Genomic DNA, 25,913 nt, shown 5'->3' on the forward strand with positions numbered 1-25,913 from the left:
ACTCCCATGGGGAGATGGACGTGGGGACAGGAGAACAAATCCCCATATCATGGCATAGCTACCCCGGCGAACACAGAGGAAGACCCTGCTTTGGAAAGAGAAGATGAGGACTGGGGCCTGAGGTTGTCCTCTGATAGCCACTGTCACGCTTTAGCATGTACACATCTGCACACATGTACAGGAACAAACACACATGCATATGAACACACGTGTACTGCACACACACACACACACACAATTTTTTAAAAAAGAAAGGAGATGGGTGCATGGCCAAGGTGATTCTGGGGAAAGGAGCTTAGTTAACAGGGTGCTGTCTACAGGCCTGGGTGAGACCTGAACCCTGGTATGTGATCTGTCATTGTGTGAGTATGAACTGTCCCCATACAGGCTTGGGTGAGACCTGAACCCTAGTGTGTGATCTGTCCTGGTCCGAGTGTGAACTGTCCCTCCACAGGCCTGGGTGAGACCTGAACCCTAGTGTGTGATCTGTCATTGTGTGAGTGTGAACTGTCCCCCTACAGGCTTGGGTGAGACCTGAACCCTGGTGTGTAATCTGTCCTGGTCTAAGTGTGAACTATCTCCTCATAGGCTTGGGTGAGACCTGAACCCTAGTGTGTGATCTGTCATTGTGTGAATGTGAACTGTCTCCTCACAGGCCTGGGTGAGACCTGAACCCGAGTATGTGATCTGTCATTGTGTGAGTGTGAACTGTCCTCCTACAGGCTTGGGTGAGACCTGAACCCTGGTGTGTGATCTGTCCTGGTCTGAGTGTGAACTGTCTCCTCATAGGCTTGGGTGAGACCTGAACCCTAGTGTGTGATCTGTCATTGTGTGAATGTGAACTGTCTCCTCACAGGCCTGGGTGAGACCTGAACCCTAGTGTGCCATCTGTCTTGGTCTGAGTGTGAACTGTCTCCTCATAGGCTTGGGTGAGACCTGAACCCTAATGTGTGATCTGTCCTGGTCTAAGTGTGAACTATCCTCCCACAGGCCTGGGTGAGACCTGTAATCTGTCCTGGTCTAAGTGTGAACTGTCCCTGTACAGGCCTGGGTGAGACCTGAACCCTAGTGTGCGATCTGTCCTGGTCTGAGTGGCAACTGCCTGAGATCCTCCTGTGTTGGAACACTTATTCCTTACTCGATGGTGCTATTTTGAGAGACGAAACTTTTTGAGGTAGAGCCTATTTGGGGGACATGGGTCACAGAGGGGAGGCCTTGAGGTATTTTATATAGTCTGAGACCCCTTCTGATCCTGCTTCCTTTCTGGTCTCTGCCTCCTGTCCAGAGATTTGAGGAGTCCTGGCTCTTATCACAACAGAGCCCCCTCCACGTGCCTTCCTTGCAATGATGGACTGCACCTGAAGCTGTGAGTCAGGGCTGGGTTGACCTCTTCTTCCTGAAGAGGCTTTTGCCACAGCAGGGAAGAAGCCCACAAACCCCTCCCAGGCCTGGATGCTGCTCTTACCACAAACCCCTCCCAGGCCTGATGCTGCTGTTACCACGAACACACCTCCCAGGCCTGATGCTGCTGTTACCACGAACACACCTCCCAGGCCTGATGCTGCTGTTACCACGAACACACCTCCCAGGCCTAGATGCTGCTGTTACCACGGACACACCTCCCAGGCCTAGATGCTGCTGTTACCACGGACACACCTCCCAGGCCTAGATGCTGCTGTTACCACGGACACACCTCCCAGGCCTGGATGCTGCTGTTACCACGAACACACCTTCCAGGCCTAGATGCTGCTGTTACCACGGACACACCTCCCAGGCCTAGATGCTGCTGTTACCACGGACACACCTCCCAGGCCTGGATGCTGCTCTTACCACGGACACGCCTCCCAGGCCTGGATGCTGCTGTTACCACGGACACGCCTTCCCTTCCAGGCCTGGAAGCTCCTGTCATTCATTCCTAGATGGTAGGGAGTTTGCATCTTCAGAAGGACATGCATCTGAGGGGAGAAAAGGCCGCTAAGCAGCCCACTGGGTGACAAGGGGCAAGGGCTCCTGACGTGGGCGCTGTAAGGACGACTGGTACACAGTAGCAAGGTCAGCTGCTTTTAAATGTCTCCCTACATTTCTGAAGAGAAATTAAATCCAATGAAAGCAATGTGGCGAGGCCAGGAAAACGAACTAGTATTATTTATTTATTATTAAAGACTTAGTTATTTAATATGTGTGCAGTGTTCTGGCTGCACATCAGAAGAGGGCACCAGATCTCATTACAGATGGTTGTGAGCCACCATGTGGTTACTGGGAATTGAACTCAGGACCTTTGGAAGAGCAGCCAGTGCTCTTAACCTCTGAGTTATCTCTCCAGCCCACCAACTAGTAGTTTTTTTAATTGATTTTTATTGGGCTCTATATTTTTCTCTGCTCCCTTCCCTTCCTCTCCTCTCCTCTTCAGCCCTCTCCCATGGTCCCCATGCTCCCAATTTACTCAGGAGATCTTGTCTTTTTCTATTAGATCCATGTATGTCTCTCTTAGGGCCCTCATTGTTGTCTAGGTTCTCTGGGGTTGGGATTTGTGGGCTGGTTTTCTTTGCTTTGTGTAAGAATAAACAGCAGTGTCCTAAGTTGCTACCTGTTGATGCCCCACATGAGAATGCTCCTGCCTAACCTCCTGGTCCACAGAGTGGGTGCTCATATTTTCATGTTATCAGCATAGAAGAAGAAAAGCTCGTTCTGGGCCCCACCAGGGCCATGTGGCAGTTGCATGGTGGTAGAGCTGGATAAGCAGACCCCTGGGGTCCACACAGACGTGCAGGTGTCGTGTGGGTTGGGGTGCATTATCCCACCCCCAGGAGTATACTGTTGAGGGAAGGAGAGAAAACTCAGATACTATCCATCCCAACACCACAACTACAGTTACCACAGTAGTGAGTCAATGGGCAGTTACAAGAAAGGATGGAGCAGCATAGGGACCCGGTGACAACTCTCCATCCATGTGATGGTTGGCCTATGAGCTGTGGATTTTGGATTTTGGACAGGTAGTGCTGAGGGCAATGAGCAAGAGAGCCATGAACAGAAACAAAAAAGAACCTAGACATAAATCTCTCATCCTGTACGGAAATCAACTCACTATGAATTGTGGACCTGGCGTATAGTATAAACCCACAAAACTCCTACAGAACGGCATGGGAAGAGTTTCAGAAGGCAGGGCATGGGAAGAATTCTTGCAATGCCAAAGCCCCGATCTTGAGAAGACTTCATCACGAGTTGAGACTTTGTTCACCAAAGGCCTGGGAAAACAAGCCACCGAGCAGGGGGAGAGCACAGAGCAAGCCGCACATAGCACAGGATTCTCAAAGCACCTCTGAGAACAATCTAATTAGGAGGCGGACAGAGACACGAGCGGTCACCGCAGAGGGTGCACAGATGGTGAGAGACACGGGACGAGATGCCGCTTGTCGCTCGTCATTAGGGAAGCACGCTCTCAGACTGCAGCGAATATTGCTGTGCCCCCCCCCCCGCCCCACCGCCTAGTGCAGAGGCTGGTGAGGACACACAGAGGTGCTCTGTCACTCAGCATGGGAGGCGTGGCATGGGGTGGCTCCTTGAGGAAGGGCACTGCTCACAACCTGCTATACCTGGATCCAAATGTCCTCTAAAGCCCCCTGAGCTAAAGGGCAGGTCCTCAGCGTGAGGGTGCAATGGGGAGGTGGTGACACCTCACTATGGCTTGCTGTGAAGTACTCCAAAAGGCTTGGTTCCCAGCAGGTAGATCTGATCCTCGAGAGGCTATCAGATCATGAGGGTTTTGACCCAGCTAGCGGATCCATTCCCTAGTGAGCTCCCTGTGGGAAGGCTTTGTCATTAGCATTGGTGGTGGGAACCAGAGGTGGGTCTGACTGGGGGAAGCTATGTCACTGGGGTGTGTTTGAGGGGTCTGTTTTGTGCTTGGCTACTTCTTCTGCCTGACCGCTGTCCCCAGCTGCAGTGAGGTGAACTGCATCCCTCTGTCATGCTATGACAGTATGCTGTCTCAGCCTCACCACAGCCTTGGAGGCAGCCAAGCATGGGCTGAACGCCCTGAAGTGGTGAGCTCAGTCAAATCTTCTCTACATATAAGGCGATTTTCTCAGGGATTTTTATCGCGGAGCTACTACGGTGTATGAGCTGGAAGTGCATCTATGGATCCTCAACCCAGAGAAGTGAAGCTGTGTGTTCTCCAACATTCTACATATGTGTTTCCTCTCAGCATCTTACATCACCCTGGCACTTCTCAGAGGGTGGCCAGCTGGCAAACCGTGGCATGTCTATTGCTTAGACCATGGACCTCTGCCCTGGGACCCATATGATGCCCCAGACGAACCTCCAGAGCTTCATGCTGGGTGAAAGCACTGGCCCCAGAGAGAACAGGACAGCGCTTGCCAGGGTGAGGGACCCGGGGTGGGTGTGGGATGGGGCAAGGGATGTGTCTACAAAGGGGCACTGGGAGGAGTCCTCCTGAGCAGCCTGTCAGGAAGCAGCTTAGAGGAAGAAGAGTTAATTTAGCTCACAGTTGGGGGTATCACCCGAGAGGGGCAGACAGGGCTGCGGGGAGTCCTGGCTCCCTCACATGTCCTTGAAACAGGGAGCAGGCAGGAACTGGGATTGGACTATCAGGCCTCGAGGCCTGTCCTCAGTGAGCCACTTCTTATCCCAGAGGTTCTGTGAGCCCCTGGAGGGCAGTGCACACTTACATCGTCCTAGGTCCCCTGTGTCTTGATGGCAGGGGTCACAGAGCCACACGTGTGGCAAAACTGCATAGGATTCGATGCACAGACACAGACACAAGCTCACAATTTAGATGAGAAGGCATTTCTAGTGAACTCCTGCAATTGAGAGAAGACTGGGGTATGGAGGAAAGTGAGGTGCTCAGGCTGCACGTGGGACCCCAGGCTGCTCACAAGTGGCCCCGCACGAACCCCGCCCTTTAGTGTTCTCCGACAGCTTAGTCAATATTTAATCCTCACCCATTTGTTTCCCATTAGGACGTACATCCGAAACCTCTCATTAGCCCATCTTTCCAGAGAATAATGACTAATTTCCGGCAGCAGCTTCCCTTTCTCTACAAAGGCCCTTCCATTATTGTAATTTACTGATGGAGGAGGAGAAATTGCAGACAATTTCCAGGGTCCAGGGACTGTGCTACAGGGAGGGATGCCATATCCTCACCCTCACCCTTGGTTGGAGTCCAGAGAGGAGGGAGATGCTGGGTTAAAGTGACATCATCAGGCCGCATCCCACAGTTGGATTGAACACATGACTCCACCAGGGACCAGAGACGTATTCTAAAGTCCCAGGAGCCCTGAAGGTCACTCAGGACGTACACAGACCTTGCTGTGAGTGTCCTGGGAGCAGGGTTCAGAGCTGTGAGGGCTTCCCTTGCCTGGCCAGTTCTGGGAAGGACCCACTGTCGATCTGCTGACCCCCATGGCTATGGGGCTTTCTGAGAGGCAGTGTGGTGACACACTGGTTTTGTTGCCCTAAGAGTCAATGCCAGCTACACATGCTGGTTCTTCTTCTTCTTCTTCTTCTTCTTCTTCTTCTTCTTCTTCTTCTTCTTCTTCTTCTTCTTTTCAGTTTGCTTTAAAAGAAGGTTTGGGAAGCCTGATTTCTGAGAGAAAGACGAGGATACCCTCAGGTTCTTTAGGTAAGTCCTAGGTCTTGGACAAGAGGTCACCTGCCTCTGAGCTAACAAAAACACACCCCAGCTGAGCCTGTGCCTCCCTCCAGCCCCTCCAAGAGGTGCCCTTGGCAGCCCTCATTTGTTTTCTTGGTTGCTTGTAGCTAATTTGCCCGCCCACCGCCTACCCCTGTCCCTCTAGGGACTGCCTTGGGATGAGCTGCCTAAGGTTCCGCAGAAATAATGTTACATCCTGTTCCCTCCGGTGACACTGGACTTGCCAGCGTCTCACGGTCCTGAAAGACAATCACTCGAAAATGCAATCGCCACGTTGAAAGAGCAGTCCCCAGAGACGGAGCAATGACAACCTCCACCCATGGAGGAGAGTGTGATAAATGTTCGCCCTTCTGCCCTAGCCAGATGATGCTGACCCCTCATGGGGCCCATGGAGCCGGGGGAGCAGGTGGCTTTGTGGAGGACAGCTTGCCCAGGCTCTGCTTACACTGATTTCCGAGAAGAAACTGCGCCTGTTTTGCCCGGCACTCTGCAGAGCGCCAGGGCCAGGACTGGCGGGGAAAGTGCAGGACACTAGGATGAGGGAAAATAATGAGGGAAATGTTCTAATGTACATGTCTGAGATAGCCCACGTGGAGTGGCTTGCTGTGTGTTTGAACTTCAAGCTTACCTGGTGTCACGGGTTTTAAATGGCTATGCCCGGCATCTTCAGCCCAGGCTTCCATGGCCTCATCCCTTCTACCCTTCCCAGGAGAAAACTTGTCCAACAGTGTCCTCCCATTCCTCAACACAGGAGACAGCTCGGTGGTATCACATAGGAATTTGTTAATCCCTAGGCTTAAATCTCCTGAAGAGACCCAGCTAGTGGGTCTCTTGGTGTGGGGCTGGCTAGCACCTGCACCTCTACGTAGGCCTCCAGCAGGGTTCGGAAGGTCGTGCCTGTGTTGTGACCCCCATATATAGATGCCTGGGCCTAAAGCGACCTCACTGCTAACTGGTGAGTGGCCCCTTGTCAATACCTGAGGAATGCAGAGATATTGAGACCGGACTCATAGTGAGGTAAAGCCATGTGTCCTGCGGGTCTGTGGGAAGACAGGCTCTCGGGTCAGTTCTCAGGGGGACAGAGGGCCTTGACACAGGGGCTCACCTTCTGGGCTGGGAGAAGGGTCTGCTTGTTTGATGGGCCTGGGTCTCTGGCCTGGTTTCCGGACTCAGGTTGGCACAGCTCCTTCCTTTCCTAGGTTCTTTTCTAACACACGGTCCCCTCTCCTGCACGTCAGTGCCTACTCTGCATGTTCCCACAGAGACAAAAAGACCAAAGGCCACGGCAAAATCTCCCGCTCTAACAATCTAAGCCTAACTTCATGGAGCCTGACCCAGGATACAAACAATTAGAGTCTCACTCCTAGTGACTGCCGGATCTCAGCCCAGATGGCCAGTTTCTGGAGGACAAGTGGTGTTGCACCATTTACTGCCTTAGATGCTCAGCTGGTAACGTGTTTGCCTTGCAGGCATGAGGACCTGTGTCCGGCTCTAGAACCCATGTGAAATAACCAGGCACAGAGAAACATGCTAAAAACCCCCAGCGCTGGAGAGGCGCAGACAGACGCACCCCCGAGGCTTGTGCCAGCCAGTCTAGCCGGTGCAGAGATTTCTGGATGAGTGAGACCCTGTCTCAGAAGCAGGGTGGGTGGTAACGTGAAGAACAATACCCAAGGTTAGCCTCTGCCCTCCATATACACACTTGCATGTGTGTACTCACATGGGGACACCCACGTTCACACTCGCCCCCCCCCCATTCAGATGTGACCCCACGCAGATGAACAGTGGCAAGGTAACTTCTCTTAATTGCTATAAAATGTCCCCACTCCTTGTCTGTCCACTCTTCTGCTGTCTTTCCATCCTCCATGTCTATTCTTTCTTAAAACTTTCGTATCAATTCTAGTCTGGTAAAAAGTTTGCCCCCTTGGCTATGGTCCATCGTTTCTTTCTCAATAGTCCCCTCTTCCCTTCTCCTTCTGCACCAAGGCTTGAGGCCCACCAGGCTATTCCCTATTGCTACAGCATCCACTCTCTGCAGTGTCTTGATACCCTGAGGTGTGCGAGGATGTGATGGAGGAAGGTCATTGGCTAATAAAGGAACTGCCTTGGCCCATTTTATTGGTTAGAAGATAGGTGGGAGGAGTAAACAGAACAGAACGCTGGGAGGAAGAGGAAGTGAGCTCAGACTCCACAGCTCTCCTCTCGGGAGCAGACGCCTCAGAGAGATGCCATGCTCCACTCTCCCAGGCAGACACACACAATGAAGCAAGCCGCCAGGTTAGACATGCTGAACCTTTCCCGGTAAGACCGGTGCTCACAGATTATTAGAGATGGGTTGATCGGGATGTGAGAATTAGCCTGTAAGGGCTAGAGCTAAAGGGCCAAGCAGTGTTTAAATGAATACAGTTTGTGTGTTGTTATTTCGGAGCATAAGCTAGCCAGGCTGCCGGGGTGCTGGGGATGCAGCCCCGCCACCCTTATTACAACAAGGATGGGGGTTGTAAAGACTTGTGCAGTCTCCCAAGAAATAAAGCCAACACATCTGCCAAGCCTTACCTGGCTTGGAGCCCTCATCCACAGAGCCGTTGTAGACCTGGTTGATGAAGTCGGGACGGTTGTCGTTCATGTCGATGACATAGATATACAGATCAATAGGATTCTCCACCTTGTTGCCGTTCATGTCCACCGCGTGGGCTCGGAGCTACGGAGCAACAGACACGTCAGAGCAGGCAGCCACATTCAGGGGAATGATTTGTGGTGATGTATGTTTGTGCTTTAACAAATAAAGCTTGCCTGAAGATTCGAGCACAGAGCTAGCTGCACTAGTCAACCATAGAGGTCAGACAGTGGTGGCACACACCTTTAATCCCAACACTCAGGAGACAGAGGCAGGCAGACGGATCTCTGTGAGTTCAAGGTCACCCTGGGCTAGTGAGATTGAATTAATCAAAAAGAGAAACAGAGCCAAGTGGTGGCTCACACCTTCAGTCCCAGTACTAGGGAAGCAATATGGCTGGGCAGGAGAAGACAGGAGCTCAGGATTCAGTCTGAGGTTTCGTAGAGACAGCATTCAATCTGAGGACAGATGGTAGAAGTCCATCCTGGCACTATCCCAGTCCTCAGGGCTTCCTCCTGCCGGTGGGGAGATGAATGTGGGGTTCTACACACATCTTTGGAGAGGTCCAGGGACTCCAGAGGAACCTCAGCTTCCTCTGTAGGGTGAAGGTCTAGGTGAAGGTCCTGGATCCTTGGGGACCCTTACAGCCTGTATCCCCTTTCTACAGATCTCATTTCAAGATTGTCCAGTTTCAAGGACAGAGCCTGGTGTTAGGAATATGTCAGCCAAGAAAAATGCTCCTGAAGTTCCTGGGGGCAGGGTCTAGAGTCCATGCACAAGGCTGACTGAGGTATGGCAGCATCAGAGAGGGCTTGGGGACCATTCATCCCAGGGAATGACACCCTCAGGGCAGCCACCTTGGCCTCCAGTTCCTACACCTGGACCAGCCTCGAAGGTGGAGCTAGAAGGCTCCTGTCCAGACATTTCTGTCCTGACAATTGATAAGCAACTCAGGAAAGGCCCTTTCCAGAGGTATGGAGAGTAGCTGGCTGGCTTCCGCAGTGGGACGGCTCTGAGGCCGAGCTCGGGAGAACTAGAGTCAGGGAGATGGCGAGGAAAGGAGGGTTCTCCCCCAGGTAACTGGAGTAGCTGTGTTGGGAGCTCCAGCCTGGGCAAGACTGAGAGGTGAGACCTGTGGGCTTTCATGCCTGGTCTCTGCAGAAGTGACATCATCCTCACACCTTGTCAAAGGTGGACACGTAGGACCTGTCAGTCACGGATGCCCCGTGCTCACAGTGTGCCGTTTAGCATGTATGATTTGTTTCATTATTTTGAAATCCTTGTTACATTTTGGACCAGAGGCCCACCCTCTGCTTCATGCCTGTGCTGTACACATGACAAGCAGGGGCAGGGACAGCAGAGTGGGCGGCACACTGATCACTACCGGCTGAAGGTAGCAGGCCTGAAATCTTCCAGTAGGAAGATTATTGAAGATGCGGAGGAAGGGAGCCCAAGAAGGCCCAGCTATTGCCGTTTCCTGCCTGGGACAGCCCTGCCAACAGCTGCTACATCCCAGAAGCAAGAAAGCAATTTTGGAGATGCCCTGAAGCACAGGGCAGATAGAACATTCTAGTGGGAAATCAGACGACTTGATAGGGTCCTCAAGTCAAGGCCTCAGGGAGAGGAGGAAGCAGAAAGCAGAGACTCCTCAGGCCAGGGGCTTTCTCTTATAGACCATGATAATTAAAAATGAATCTGTCTAATCTTGGAAGAAGTAAGTTTAATCAGTGAGTGACTTCCTTCCATGGCCCGTGAGGAAGCCACGTGCTCCGATACAGAGCTGACTTCAGGTGATCTGACCCCCAGGGAAGGTGACGGTGAGCAGGATGGGCTATGTCTGCTCTGTCTCTCTCCCAACTTCAATCCCACATCTTGTTGAGCCCCCCCCCCCCCGCCCACTTGGGCACAGACGTCTTTAAAGGATGCATTACAGAAGACGTGTGTGCCTGAGGCAGGCAGAAGGACAGGCGGGGAGAGGAGGCCTGCCAGAGTGGTCCTTGCCATAGCTTTGCCTAGTGTTACCTGGACTTCACAGAGTGAGGCAAGGCCCCTTGAGGCCCCTGCGGGAGGCACTGACCCTTCTTGTGTAGAAACCAGCAGCCAAGCTGGGCACTTACTACCACCTGCTTGAGTCTGCACCTGAGCCAAGCCTCAGCCTCAAACATGAAGTCTGGGGCAGAGACCCGCTCCAACTCTCCTTCCCCAGTTCTTCAGCCTGGGAACAAAGTCATCTTCCTGCTCAAAAAGGACATGATGACTTTCCAACTCTGGATCCTGAGGGAGTCTCTTTCTCCACCCAAACCAACAAGATGATTTGTTCCCTGACCTTGGCCTCCACCACAGAAGAAGCAAAGTGAGGATGCTCAGATAGCATCTCCAGGTGCAGATAGGGAGATGCTGTTGGTACCAGCATCACCACTGAAGGAAAGTGAGGATGCTCAGATAGCATCTCCAGGCACAGAGAGGGAGATGCTGTTGGTACCAGCATCACCAATGAAGGAAAGTGAGGATGCTCAGATAGCATCTCCAGGCACAGCTAAGGAGATGCTGTTGGTACCAGCATCACCACTGAAGGAAAGTGAGGATGCTCAGATAGCATCTCCAGGCATAAAGAGGGAGATGCTGTTGGTACCAGCATCACCCCTGCTTCTTCCCACAGCTTGTGTCTGAATCTGAAAACCTGGGACCCAATCTTCCTCAGGGGTGTTGGGCCATGAAAAATTCAGTTGTTCCTCAGCTTAGAACGGTGCACATTCCCCAAAACTTGGCCCATGTTCACTCCAGTCATTCTTGTTTTCCCAGCACCTAACACGGGAACCAACATATGTTTTTTTTTTTTTTGTGCTTGCATCCTTTATTTTTAATTTGCCATAAGTCTAACAGATTGACAACAGGTTTGTGTCTGTTCCGTAGGAACATTACATATACAAAAAGGAATTATGTAAGTTAGAAAATGGCTTCATTTTGTATTTCTTCACGGAAGTAAAAGGAATAAAAAAAGATTTAAATAAAGTCCATTAAGAGGATTTGAATTAATTTAATTGTATTATTAAAGTTACTTTATCCAATTGCAGTAACAGTCATGGGAACTGGAACTAAAGTTTCAGAAAGCACATTGGGAACAAATTTCAGCCCATATTGCAAATTTTGTTGTTCTTGCCTGTTTGTCTAATGGGGATCTGTTATGTCTCTGTATAAAATGTCACATATACTAAATAATTTTAAAAATACCAACATATGTTGAATGGAAGGATGGATGTGTGGTGAGGATGGACAAGTGGGTGGGTGGATGGATGGGTAGATGCTGGGTTGGTGCGTAGGTAACTATATGGGCAGGTGTGTGGAAGGATTGATGGGAGGAGCATGGGTGGAGAGGCCTGTGGATGGATGATAAGTAGATGGCTGGATGGGAAGAGGGTATGATAAGCAGTTAGATATTTACCTGGATGGGCAGATGGGTGGGTGACTGGATGGTGAGTGGATAGGAAGGTGTATGTAAGCGTGAGCAGATGAACAGACAGATGAGACATGAAGAGGGTAGATAAGGGGGTGTCTCTGAAGAGGGGCATCTGAAGGACTGGTGCTCTGAGTCTGACTGGGGTCACTCTTGTGTCTCAGCTCTTCCACAGAAGCCATGGGATGGGCAGCAGCTCCTGCTCTGGGGACTATAAACTGCAGCTATAGGCTCGGGTAGCCATCTCGGGGCAGGAGACTTTTGTGGCTCTCCTGAGGTTGCTTTGCCAGTCCTTTGGGCACACCACCCTGCTCCTCGAGACTCTTTGGGGGTTGGTAACTTTTGCCAGTGACAGGCTCAACCTCCTGTAATCCCCGCCTCTACGCAGATGGGCAGTAAGCAGCTTCAGGGCCAGGCTCTGTTAGTGTGGATACGCACATGGAGCCTCCTTCTGGAGAGGAGAGATGGATGACCAGTCCTGAACAAACGGCCATCAGACCGAGGAACAGCAGGGTCAGCCTGCAATCAGCACAGAGCTGAAGCAAGAAGCCTCGGCAATTAATATGACGGCAGGGGGCAGAAACCGAGAACCCTGCCTTTGTTCTCAGATGATGGTCAGAGCGTTGGGCATTCAACACATTGGCATTTAGCCACAGGCACACACAACACCCTGACAACACCTCTGATCTATCCACCTGATATGGTGGATGTCATTATAACCATGTCACAGCTGAGATCTCTTCATGCTGGGGAGAGACCTGAGTCCAGGGTGGCCTCAGTGGCTCACCCAAGGCTCCCAGAGGTCTAGTGCTGGACCTGGCCCTCACAAAGCCCGGGGAACCAGGCAGAGTGTCTCTTGGCCATCACTTCAGAGAGAGGTAGGGACCTGGCTGTCCCCTCATGTCCAGTGCTGGTGGGGCAAGGAGGAGGCTGAGAACCCACAGCCTCTCTTTTCTGACTGTTCCTCCTTTCTGTGCGGCTGTTGTCTTAGAGGCTCTCAGAGAGACAGCGTGTAGAGTTAAAGCTCACTCTGGCCTGTAAGTGCGGGGGTCGGGCCTGACCGTCATGTTTTGATGATTCTGTTGAGTAAATCTGTCTGATCTGGTAGGTGCCAGGGTCCTCCTGTGCTTAGGACCCTGTGGCCAGACAGAAGTGAGCCTTGCTGCTGACACCCTACCCGGGTGGAAGGCTGTGGAAGGGTGGACAATCTATCGACTACCCACTATTGCTATGTTCCATATATGGATACTTACATGGTAAGAGGCTCTTTCCTCTCGGTCCATGGGCCGGGTGACATACATGCGGCCAGACATGGAGTCAATGCTGAAGACCTCCATAGGGGGCTGGTCGGCTCCCACACCCGTGATGCTGTACCGGATGGGAATGTCATTGTCCTTGTCAGATCTGATCTGAAAGACACAAGGATGGAGTCATGAGCCTGCTGCAGGGGTGGGGCTGACACACTCATCCTGATGCCTTGAGGGCCCGATGCCTGGCCACACTCTTAGAGCAGCATGGATACAGCTGCAACGGCTTAGCGATATCTCTCTCATATAGAACACACTTGTCTCTTCCCCAACAAAGCAGCCAGTCACTCTGCCCTAAGAACGTCACTTCCCTATGGTGGTCAACCGTAGCCCAGAGGAAAAGAGCTGATCCAGTCTGAACAGGTTTTAGGTGTATGTACAATAAGATAACCCGTGTCCTAGTGTGATCTTTTAGAGAAAAATTCCTATTTACCATCTAATGCCTATGCATATGATGAAAATATTCCATGTTTGCATAAAAGGCTAAAGTTTCCATATGTCAGTCAAAAGCTTATCAGAGCAGAAACCACTCATACCCCACCCTACAACCAACCAATGTTTCTTCCTCAAGGACCCAAAGAGTCTCCAAGAATACACGGACTCCTGAGCACCCTGGCTCACACCTGCCACTCCCTGCCTATGTCTACCTTGCACTTTCTTTTCTGAATAAAAGTCCTTGCTACTTTGGTATTCATGTATGGTTCCTCAATCCTTTGAAGATGCCAAGAATTGGAGATACAATGGGCTCAGACAGCAACCACTGATAGCAGAAGGGCAATCAGTGGGCAGGGGGTTACCGAGTGCTACCAACTGATGTGGGATTCCCCTCTGTATTCTATGAATATGTTTTATTACGATTGGTTATTAAAGAAGCTGTTTTGGCCAATGGCTTAGTAGAGTAAATCCAGGCAGGAAATCCAAACAGAGACAGAGACGGAAAGTAGGTGGAGTCAGAGAGATGCCATGTAGCTGCCGAAGGAGAAAGATGCCAGCTGCCAGCCAGAACCTTACTGGTAGGCTACAACGTCATAGTGATTCACAGATTAATAGAAATGGGTTAATTTAAGATGTAAGAGTTAGAAATACATAAGCTATTGGCAAACAGTGTTGTAATTAATATAGTTGCTGTGTGATTCTTTGGGTCTGGGCGGCTGGGAAATGAATGAGCAGTCTCTGGCTACAACCAACCTCATGTCCAGGGGCAGGGGCACATCAGGTAACAGGGAGGTACAAGGTACAACATTTCAAGATTTATTATTATTATTATTATTATTATTATTATTATTATTATTTTGAGGCAGGAGTTCAGGTAGCTCAGGTGAGTTCAAATCTGCTATGTAACTGAGAATGATTTTGAATTCTTGATCCTCCTCTGCCTCTTAGGTTCTGGAATGAAAGGCATGAGTTGTTAAGTCTAGTTTATACAGTGCTGAGAACTGAACCCATGGCTTCATGTATGTTAGGCAAACACTCCACAAACTGATCTACATCCCCAGCCCTCAATATTTTAAGTTCCGTGCCAAGCTGTGATGTAGTATGAAATTGAATTGAATGAAATTTATTGTAGAATAAGACTGATATTTTTGTTTCCTGGCTGCCCAGACCTGAATAATCACACAGAAACTGTATTAATTATAATACTGTTTAGCCTAGTAGCTCAGGTTTCTTATTAACTAACTTTTAGATCTTAAATTAACCCATATCTATTAATCTGTGTATTGCCACAACGCTGTGGCTTACCAGGTAAGGTTCTGTTCTAACGTCTTTCTCCTTTGGCAGCTACAGGGCATCTCTCTGACTCTGCCTATTCTCTCTCTATCTTCCAGCCTGGCTATATTATGCTAAGCCATTGGCCAAAATAGCTTTATTATTAACCAATGGTAATAAAACATATTCACAGCATACAGAGGGGAATCCCATATCATTGCAAACAGAGTCCACCCGAGAAAAATGCTGCTATTAAGAAGCTATGCTAAGAAGCTAAGAAGAACTCCGTTCTTTTGTGTCTAGAATTCCTTCCTAAAATTTCTCAGGTTTTATGTTGATGTAGCTGCCCCACACTGGGCACCATTTTGTTGGCATACAAAAAAGTTCCACAATAGCTCGAAATGGAGTATAACAAAGGTTTATTTATCTGGGGATAAACTTACAAAAAGAAGAGGGATCTGCAGTCCTCTGTGTGTGCTGGGAACTGGAATCAAATCCAGCAGCCAAGAGAACCACACATGTATTTCATCTGCATTTATAGTGCATGAGACCATGCACAAAGTGGGCTGGTATCCCAAAGGCCATGAGCTGAAGGAGTTCCCACAGCAACTTATGCCCTGGCAATGCTGAAGCACACGTGGGAAGTCCGTATATGATGGTTCTGTTGAACTTGTCCATATTGGGTTTCATGATCTAAGTTGATGAGGATGACTGACCAGGTCTCTTCCTCAAGAGGGTGCGAGATCTCATTACAGAGAGTTTGGATTAATGGCCTTGGAAGAGATTTCATGACTGCTTAGTGTTGCCTGTGTTATGTGGCTATTAGTGGTCACTCTTAGGTAGATCTGCAATGAGAAGGAGCAATAGAGTAAAGAAAAAAAATGCAAAATGCACAATTGAAGAGAAAAAGAGCACCAGGAAGTGAAATGTAGCAGACAGAGTTCCAAGTGCTCAAGGAGATAAAACGTTTAAAGGAAAGACTGGTCAATGCTAAATGGAGAAAAGGGAGTGGTGACCTCAGGGCACATCCCCACACAGCTAAGCTTCCAACTTGTTAAAAGGCTTTAAAGGACAGTGAAAGGAGCCATCAACAACAGAAAGCTGATTGGAATGTAATTGAACCAGGGGGCAAGTTCCAGCTCCAGAAGGCAGCTGAACTTGACAACTTCGGCCAAGTGGTTCTGGCTCTAGAGTTGTGAACACAAGAGAGGGGTTGTGGGGTCTCCCACCAAAGCTCAGGAGAGTCACTGAGGCCAATCATGCATCAGGGGTGTCCCTGCATGGGAGCTCAGGGAGGCTATTGTGTGATGCTGTGAAGGTGAAGCCGGGATTGTTGGAGATGCCAGGGTGGTGTGATCCCTGCCAAAGAGAACTGCACACCATATGTGGAGCCAGCCCAAGAGAGAGAGCAAAACTGATAGGAGTTGGACATGTGAAGATTGCTTTGACATTAGACTTGGAGATGCAGAGTTTGGAGTCTGCCCAGCTGGTTTTCGCTCTTGCTTTGGTCCAGTATTTCCTTACAATGCTCCGTTTCCTCCCTTTTGGAATGGTAATGTATATTCTGTGCCATTGAAAGTGTGATCTGCTTTTTGATTTTGATTTTATTGGAGTTACAGTTGTAGGACCCAGGACAGCTTGGTACACACCTGCCAAGACAGGCCCTATAGACCAACAGGAAGGCCTAAGTCTCAGTTTATCCTAAGACAGGATCGCCTGCCAGCACACACCCATCGCTTTTCACCAGGACTCCCCTAGACAAATGTCAGCCAATTAGGGGTTCTGAACCTTAGAAATGCCTCACCCCAACCTCTGCTATTATAAAAACCCCACCTCAATTGAGCTTGGGGTTCTCCAACGGTGTCAATATATTGAACACACGGAGAGTCCGAGTTTGTGAACTTGTGTAAGAATAAAGGCTCTTTGCTTTTACATATGGGACTTGGTCTCTTTGTTGGTGTATGGGGGACTCCATAGATCTGGGTATAAGAACAGATAAGAGACAGCCTTGGGTCTCACAGACTTTGAACTTTGGACTTTAAAACAGTGTTGAGACTATGGGGACCTTTGAAGTTGGGCTGAATGCACGTTGTAGTTTGATATGGCTAGAATCATATGGGGACCACGGAGTAGAATGTGGTGTTTTGAACAAGAATGGCTCCCATAGGCCCATATATTTGAACACCTGGTTACTAGGAAAGAGGAACTATTTGAAAGGATTAGAAGGATTAAAAGGTGTGGTCTTGTTAGAGGAAGTGTGTCACTGGGGGCAGGCTTTGAGGTTCTAAAAGCAAGCTTTTTCAGGGGTGGAGTCTGGACTGAGGCACCTCCAGGGAAGGGACCCACTGTTTGGCACCCTGAGGGTGGGGTTCAGAACAGTCCTGAGAATGCTTTGCTCAGATTAAACCTGGATTTATTAATTCGGTTTGATTGTCTTATTACATCCCTGGCGGTGAAATTCCCTCCCATTAGCCAGGGATTTTAAACTTAACAGTCACATCTTTGGTGATGCTGGCCTAGAAGCACGGATAAAGGGGAGCCCTCTGGTGCCAGTGAGTGGCCTGTGTCTCTAGTCGCCCAGGACAGATGCTGCTGCTTAGCCTGTGGCTACTGCTCCATCCTTCTGGCTACAGGAGCATTTAGTTACAGCTGTGCTGAAAAGAATCCACCACACAGTTAAGGTTTTTCTGCTTCTTTGTTTGTTTTTTGTTTTTAAGGAAATTTATTGTGTTTTGGTCATCTTCTGGGCCACTCAAAAGCGCTTTCTGAAACACAGCAGCCATGAGCCACTGAGCCCTGTGGCCAGGGGCTCTTTGCACAGACTTGGACGCTCTGATTCTTTCATAGTTTACCTTGTGGAGAAGAAATACTGTGTGAAGGAAGCCGGCAGGCCAGGGGAGAGCACTTCCCTGTGATTTGTGTCTGGAGAATGAGGAAAGCATTGCATAGCTGTGGAATGGGGAGTGGGAGCTCAGACAGCCCTTCCACCCGCTCCCTGCTGAGGAGCCATGGGCTCCTTTGTGTTTGTTATTAGAGGACAAAACAGATGGCAAAAGACTGGTTTAAAATGATGTCTGCATTAAAATAATGTACGATGCTGCGCCGGAGTCTGTGTTCACCTGGGGATGGTTGTAGCCGGCCGCTCTGTCCACAGGAAAGGATGGAAGCAGAGGGGAGGCTCCAGGTCCTCCCACATCGAGTATTTGCCTTGCACAAATGAACTTGAAGCTGGAAAGATTCACCATGTGGCTTCCAGTTGCTGACACCTGGGGTTATTCCCAGTGTATTCAAGTGATGAAGCAATGGGGGCAGAATCACATCTGGATTCCAGATGTGTGTATAAGAGGGCGGGGGAGAGGGAGGGAAGAAGGGACAGAGGAAGGACCATTCAGAAAAGGCCCTTAGTCTAGGGTGAGGTGTGCCTGGCACATGGTGTGCCAGGCCCTATGGTGACAGCAGGAGGACACAGTCACCTGTCAGGGGACAGGAGATGTTCCACAAGGTGACACCCCATAGTTATAAATCTGGACAAAGGCTGTCGGTGAGGATGTGGGGAGCAAGGGACAAGGGTAGCTCAGAGAACATCACACCCAAACTGGGCTCATTTGTTCTCATCCACAGCTAGTTACGGATACAGACACACTGCACATAGATGCAGAAACATAATATGCATACACGTCACACAATACATAGAACCATACATATGCAAACACGCATGCTCAAACACACACACAGTAAGAAGATCCATGCAGACACATCAAAACATGGAAGTCCATACCCACACACTGGCCTCTTCTCTGGCCTCTGAAGGAGTTGACTATTCTGTGGCTAATGGCTGTCACTCATAGGCCTCCCTGGTCCCTGCCCTGGCATTTCGAAAGCTGCTCAGATAATCCTCAGGATCAAGCCTGTCCAGCAGGCCAAGGATCTCTGGTGAAGTGTTTCTGTGCTTTCTCCTTGTGCCATATTAAATCCAGAGATTTTCCCAGGAGGACAGGTTGCAATTTCTCATTTTTGTTCCCTGCTGGGAGTCTGCATGGCCTGCAGCAAGTAGCTCCTGCTTCTTCTTCTCCGAGTGAAGGGCTCCGAGTCGTGACAGCCGTGCCTCCCCCGTCCCTCTGCCCACGTGCCAGGATGGAGACGGGTGGATTTATTCTTGGCCGTGACTGCAGCCAGTAAGATGGTAGCTGGCCAAGAAAGGCAATTTCCTTTTAAAACCCGTCTCTTACTGAAGCCCAGAGGTAAGAAGATGTTTGCATCTAAACACATTCGCAGCTTTCTGTGGTCTCAGCCGTGTGCACATAAAACATAAAAATGTTCTTGGTGCCTGATCTTGATCCCACAGCTGACAGAGAGTCAGGTTTTCTTGGTCTTCTGCCTTTCCCAGACGGCCCTGCCCCCAAGTTCTCCTGCCTTGCCTCACTGGCATCCAGCATCAATGATGCTTCACACAGCTGGCTGGGCCTCGGGAATCTGATAGGGCAGCCTGCACCCAAAGTCGCACATCTGGACCAGGAAGGTGTATGCAGCAGGCGCCTCATAATTACTAGATGAGCAAATGAAACCTGACGTCACAGTCCAAGGGTAGGGCAGACAGATAGAGACGGTCAGGTCATTCGCCCTTCTGTAGGGAAGCTGTGGCTGACAAAGCCCTAAGAAAGGCTTTCCCCCCAGGACAACTGGCCATCCTGTGGTCCAGAGGATGGGGAGTGGACAGACTGTTTCAGACAGGGAGAGAAAGTCTATACAGCCTGAGGCTTGGTGAGGTCAGAGTGAGGCTGGGGCCTCTGTGAACCATTATTGCATGGAGAACAAAGACAGGGAATGCGGGAGTGGAGGGGGAAACACAACACACGGGCCCCAGCACACGGGATACAGCTCACGGGACACCGCTCACGGGACACAGCACACGGGACACAACACACGGGCCCCAGCACACGGGCCCTAGCACACGGGATACAGCTCACAGGACACAGCTCACAGGCCCCAGCACACGGGACACAGCACACGGGCCCCAGCACACGGGACACAGCACACGGGCCCCAGCTCACGGGACACAGCACACGGGACACAGCACACGGGACACAGCACACGGGCCCCAGCTCACGGGACACAGCACACGGGACACAGCACACGGGACACAGCACACGGGACACAGCACACGGGACACAGCACATGGGCCCTAGCACACGGGACACAGCACACAGGACACAGCACACGGGCCCCAGCTCACGGGAGCCTGGTCTGGAGACTGCTTGGGACCCATAGCTGAAGACGGAAGTACATGCACTGTGGGTGCCCCACTCTTGTTCATTCACTGCCCCAGCAGCTTCCCTCAAATCTAGTGCTATCTCAGGGCTCAGTCCAGTTTGGATCACACCTTCCTACTTAATGTGTCCACATCAGGATGCAGCAGCCTGGTCATCTGCTCTAACACCAGCTCGGTGACCCACCCTGACGGGCAGCTAGCTGTCCAGGAATCTTCAGCCCTTCAGAAGTTCTCAAAAGAGACCCACAGCCAAACAGGCCAAGTTAGGGAATCCTGCTGAAGAGAGGGAGGAGGATTGTAGGAGCCAGAGGGGTCTAGGACATCACAAGAAAACCCACAGAGTCACCTAACCTGGGCTCATGGGAGCTCACAGAGACTGAACTGACAGTCAGGGAGCCTGCATGGGACTGATCTAGGCCCTCTACATGTATGTTACAGTTGTGTAGCTTGGCCTTCCTGTGGAACTCCTAACAGTGGGAGCTGGGGCTGTCTCTGACTCTTTTGGCGGCTTTGGGTATCCTATTCCTCATACTGGGTTGTCTTGTCCAGCTTTAATACAAGGGAGGTACTTAGTCTTACTGCAATTTGACATGCCATGTTGTTGATATCCATGGGAGGCCTGCCCTTTTCTGAGTAGAAATAGAGGAAGAGTGGATTGGAGTGGAGGGGAGGCAGAGGGGAGGTGGTGGGAAGGACTGGGAGGCAAGGAGGGAGGGGAAATTATGGTTTGACTGTAAAATAAATATTTTAAAAAGTCCTCAAAAGACCATTAGAATATTCCAGAATGCCAGGCTTTCAGGTCACCATCTAACCTGCACTGCATATGTGGCCACTGAGGGCAAAGACTTCATGTGTGACAAGGACCTAGGGCAGAGTTCCCAGGTCCTGCTTAGCGGTCACATTAACTTTGTTTATTTATGGTGTTAGGGACACATCCCAAGGCACTGGATACGAAAGGGGTCTACTCAAGTTACACCGTTGCCCATGTACACAAACCTCTATAGCAGAAAGGAGGAGGAGCCTTCTTGCTGGGACCCAGAACCCTACACCTAGACGAGAAGACTGAACTAGCTCTTCATCTCACAGGGTTACTACTCAAGCGATAGCCACCACTCTCTCTAGCCAGTTCCGCAGATGTGGGTTCTGGACATTCAGGTAATTGTCTGTCAAAGCCCGATTTTGTCTTTGCTTCATTAAAATGAGGCAGAGTTTTCATTTTAATTGTTTTGGGGAGTGATTGTGAAATCGCAGCCCTATTTATGTGAGACCCCCAGAGCCTTCTGCAGCAGCTCACTGAAGAGCTCTTTGCTGGTTGTGGAGTGCTCAGCCCTAAACAGGCCATCTGCGTCACCTACGTCAGGGCTCAGTGAACCCTGTGGGAGAGGGAACAGAAGGAACATAGGAGCTGGAGGACGGGGAGAGAGCTGTGAGATGCTGTTAGCAGGGGCATTACCTTCAAGACTTCCAGCCTTCAACATCTTATCAGGGATGGGGAGGAGCTCATGAGGCCACACCCCTCCCTGAGGGGCCCTTAGCACTTGATGGTTGCTGGGGGAGAGGGGTCATTTTCTTCAGAAGTCAATGTTAATTGCCTATGCTCTAGGGACTACCTTTCTTAGGGTTTCTACTGCTCTGACGAGACACCATGACCACGGTAACTCTTAAAAGGAAAACATTTAATTGGGGCTGACTTACAATTCAGAGGTTCAGTCCACTATCATCATGGTGGGAAGCATAGTAGAATGCAGGCAGACATGGTGCTGGAGAAGGAGCTCAGAGTTCTATATCTGAATCCTCCAGCAGCAGGAAGAGACCGCCACAGTGGGTGTAGCTTGAACATCTGAGACCTCAATGCTTACCTCCACAGTGACACACTTCTCCCAACAAGGCCACACCCACTCCAACAAGGCCACACACTTCTTAATAGGGCCTTTCCTTCTGAACCTATGAGGGCCATTTTTATTAAAACCACCACATTGCTCTACTCACACTCATGCAAGACTACTGAGTCACAAAAAGGATCACAAAAAAACCAACCATTTAACCAACTAACCATGCAACTAACCATCCAGCTAACCAACCAACTAACCAACCAACCAGCTAACCAACCAACTAACCAACCAACCAGCCAGTTAACCAACTAACCAGTCAACTAACCAGATAACTAACCAACCAACTAACCAGTGAACTAACCAACTAATCAGCCGGCTAACCATCCAACTAACCAGCCAACTAATTAGTCAACTAACCAGCCAACTAAACAAAAAGACATGCAAGGAAGATGGGGACTTGTAGAGAAGATGTTTGGTGGGAGGGGGATGAGAGAGTAATGGGGAGGGTGAAAATGACCAAAACACATCACAGACATGTATGAAATCGCCAAAGGAGAAACTTTGCAAGCGGCTGGACTCAGTTGACTGTTAGAACTGCTCTTAGCAACCAAATGGCATAGACTGTGGGTCCCACCCTGCCCCCACTCTTCCTTGAGTTTTGAACATTACTGAAGAGATTTGAAGTGTTTCTTGTATTTCATGAAGTATTCCCCATGCACAATGAAATTGAGCCTTCACTTATTTTCACTTAGGTTCTTGTAGCAGAAAGCCCAGCATGTGACAGGAACAGGAGGGACCAGCATTCTGGGTAGAACACAGCAGCTATTGTGCACGCTGTTCACAGTTACTCTGAGTTTCATAAATCACGGGAAAAACCCTCAAAGTCATATGAATATTAATGAAAGCCATAAATATGTTCTCACAAAATTTTCTTGGTGGGGAAGAGGGAATGAGATGCTCCCAGAGATGCCCTTTAGATTGTACCAAATTAATAAGGCCAGGCTCTCTTAATTTCTAGTGGGGGACTGGGCAGGCTTTATTAATGACAGTGAGATGTCAGTGTGGTCATGTGTGTGCCTGGTCTGCTGGTACACAGAGGCCCAGTCATCTTTGGGTTATTGTCATTCCCCTATTGGGAGACAAAGTGCCCTGCCCTCCCTAGCTAGTAGTACTGTGGGACAATGGCCTTGTACTCTATAAAGATTTGTTACTTGTATTGGTTTAATACTGATTGGCCAGTAGCCAGGCAGGAAGTATAGGGGTGGTGACCAGAATAGGAAAATTCTGGGAAGAGGAAAGGCTCAATCTGCAGTCATCACTCAGACACAGAGGAAGCAAGATGAGAATGCCTCACTGATAAAAGCTGCCAAGCCACGTGGCTAACACAGACAAGAATTATGGGTTAAATTAAGATGTAAAAGTTAGTTAATAATAAGCCTGAGCTAATAGGCCAACCAGTTTATAACTAATGTAGGCCTCTGTGTGCTTCTTTGGGACTGAATGGCTGCGGGACTAGGCAGGACAGTGGGAACACAGGATGGCTTCTCGCATCATTCCTCAGCCACCACCCATCTTGTTATTTTGAGACATGGTTTCTCACTGGCTTGGAGTTGACTGAGCTGGCTAGGTTTGCCTGAACAGTTAGCTCCAGGGATCCACTGTTTCTTTCTCACCAGCACTGGGATTACAAGCACATTCTACTATACTGGCTGTGTGAGTTCTGAGGATCAAGCTCATGTGTTTATGTTCACAAGGCTTTCCTTTAGTCTTAGGGCATACACAGGCATACACATAAATCATCATGACTTGAATCATTCAAATATTGCCTGCTGTGTGGTCGGGTCAGGACTTGCTGGTCCTTTGCCTTTAGTTTTCAGGAGTGTCTTCTAAAGTTACAATTTTAAAAACAACTTGGTAAGCAAAAAACAAAACATTAAAGCTGAACTCAGCAAGCATATTTAGCATATTTTACTCTGGCTCCCCAGTGCTGGGTGTGTCCTCCCACAAGTAGCATCTGTCTGTCTGTCTATTTGAAGACACATAGGTAGAGGCCATCCCACTTCTTAGATAATTAGTAGTAGTTATGCATTCTTCTATTTTGCTTGTGTTGTGTGTGCGTGGGTACACATGTATGTGCATGCCTGTGGAGGCTAGAGACTGACATTGGGTGTATTCTTTAATCTTCCACTACCTTATTTTTTGAGACGGTCTGTTACTGAGCTGAGATTCAATGACTTAGCTAGTCTGGTCAGCCAGCAAATCAAAGTAGCCTACCAAGCTGTCTGTAGCTCTCCAGCTCTGGGACCAGGGCACATGCTACCATGCTTGACTTTGTATGTCACTACTAGGACCTGAACTCAGGTCTTCACACTTGCCCAGAAGCAAGCATTTTTACCAACAAAGCCATCTCCCCAGCTCCCTTTGCACCACACCATGACTCTACTCTGTGAGTGCAGGATTACAGGTGTGATTCACTGTGACTCTGAGTGCAGGATTACAGGTGTGAACCATCGTGATTCTACTCTGTGAGTGCAGGATTACAGGTGTGCACCACTGTGACTCTTTGAGTATAGGATTACAGGTGTGCACCACCGTGACTCTGTGAGTGCAGGATTACAGGTATGAACCACTGTGACTCTACTCTGAGTGTTAGATTACAGGTGTGAACCACCATGACTGAGTGCAGAATTACAGGTGTGACTCACTGTGACTCTGTGAGTGCAGGATTACAGGTGTGAACCATCGTGACTCTACTCTGTGAGTGCAGGACTACAGGTGTGAACCACTGTGACTTTACTCTGAGTGTTAGATTACAGGTGTGAACCACCATGACTGAGTGCAGAATTACAGGTGTGACTCACTGTGACTCTGTGAGTGCAGGATTACAGGTGTGAACCATCGTGACTCTACTCTGTGAGTGCAGGATTACAGGTGTGAACCACTGTGACTCTACTCTGAGTGTTAGATTACAGGTGTGAACCACCATGACTGAGTGCAGAATTATAGGTGTGACTCACTGTGACTCTGAGTGCAGGATTACAGGTGTGCACCACTGTGACTCTTTGAGTATAGGATTACAGGTGTGCACCACCATGACTCTGTGAGTGCAGAATTACAGGTGTGAACCACTGTGACTCTACTCTGTGAGTGCAGGATTATAGGTGTGACTCACTGTGACTCTGTGAGTGCAGGATTACAGGTGTGAACCACCGTGACTCTGTGAGTGCAGGATTACATGTGTGTACCACCGCGACTCTGTGAGTGCAGGATTACAGGTGTGAACCACCGTGACTATACTCTGTGAGTGCAGGATTACAGGTGTGAACCACCATGACTCTGAGTATAGGATTACAGGTGTGAACCACCGTGACTCTACTCTGTGAGAGCAGGATTACAGGTGTGAACCACCGTGAATCCCAGTCTTCCTTTGTGGACTAATGGGGACAGCACTGTTGCTGTGAAATAATGTTCTTGTCCACTGTAAAGATTTGTCACTCATAATGGTTTAATAAAATGCTGATTGGTCAGTAGCAAGGTAGGAAGTATAGGTGGAATGACCAGACTAGAAGAATTCTGGGAAGAGGAATGACAGAGATGCAGTTGCAAGCCAGATAGATAAAGAGGAAGCAAGATGAGAACGTCTTACTGAGAAAAGGCAATAAACCACGTGGTCAAACATAGATAAGAATTATGGGTTAATTTAAGTTGTAAGAGCTAATTAGTAATAATTCTGAGAAATAGGCCAAACATTTTATAAATAATATAAGCCTCTATGTGTTTCTTTGGGACTGAATGGCTGTGAGACCAGGTGGGACAGAAATTTCCCTCTACAAATGGCACCCAAAGTTTGGCAGCTGCGTCCACATAAACCTGAGAGAGCTTGGAAAGGGATTTTAGACACAAAAGAACAGAGTCAAGCATGGTAGCTTGGTAGCAGCATTTTCTTGGGTGGGCTCTGTTTGCTAGAGGCAAGCAGAGGTACAGCTCCTTTAAGAAAGGCTTCCTGACTCAGCATTAGCAGCAAAAACTGTGCGGCTCTTTTAAGAGGCCCTGCTA

At 49.5% G+C, this 25,913-nt stretch overlaps 1 protein-coding gene across 2 annotated transcripts in view; it reads right to left on the minus strand.

The window, feature by feature from the left end:
• Window positions 1–25,913, minus strand: part of Cdh4 (cadherin 4) — a 478,608-nt gene that overhangs the window by 42,382 nt on the left and 410,313 nt on the right. For both annotated transcript variants that reach the window (XM_041641804.1, XM_041641803.1), the window contains exons 5-6: window positions 12,996–13,151; window positions 8,228–8,372 (exon numbers count right to left, since the gene is read on the minus strand). In XM_041641804.1, the coding sequence (XP_041497738.1) occupies window positions 8,228–8,372; window positions 12,996–13,151 (301 nt within the window). The remainder of the gene's footprint in view (window positions 1–8,227; window positions 8,373–12,995; window positions 13,152–25,913) is intronic.

Source organism: Microtus oregoni, unplaced genomic scaffold, assembly GCF_018167655.1.
Source record: "Microtus oregoni isolate MIOR12 unplaced genomic scaffold, Mior012 000071F_ref0000514, whole genome shotgun sequence".
Lineage (NCBI taxonomy): Eukaryota > Metazoa > Chordata > Mammalia > Rodentia > Cricetidae > Microtus > Microtus oregoni.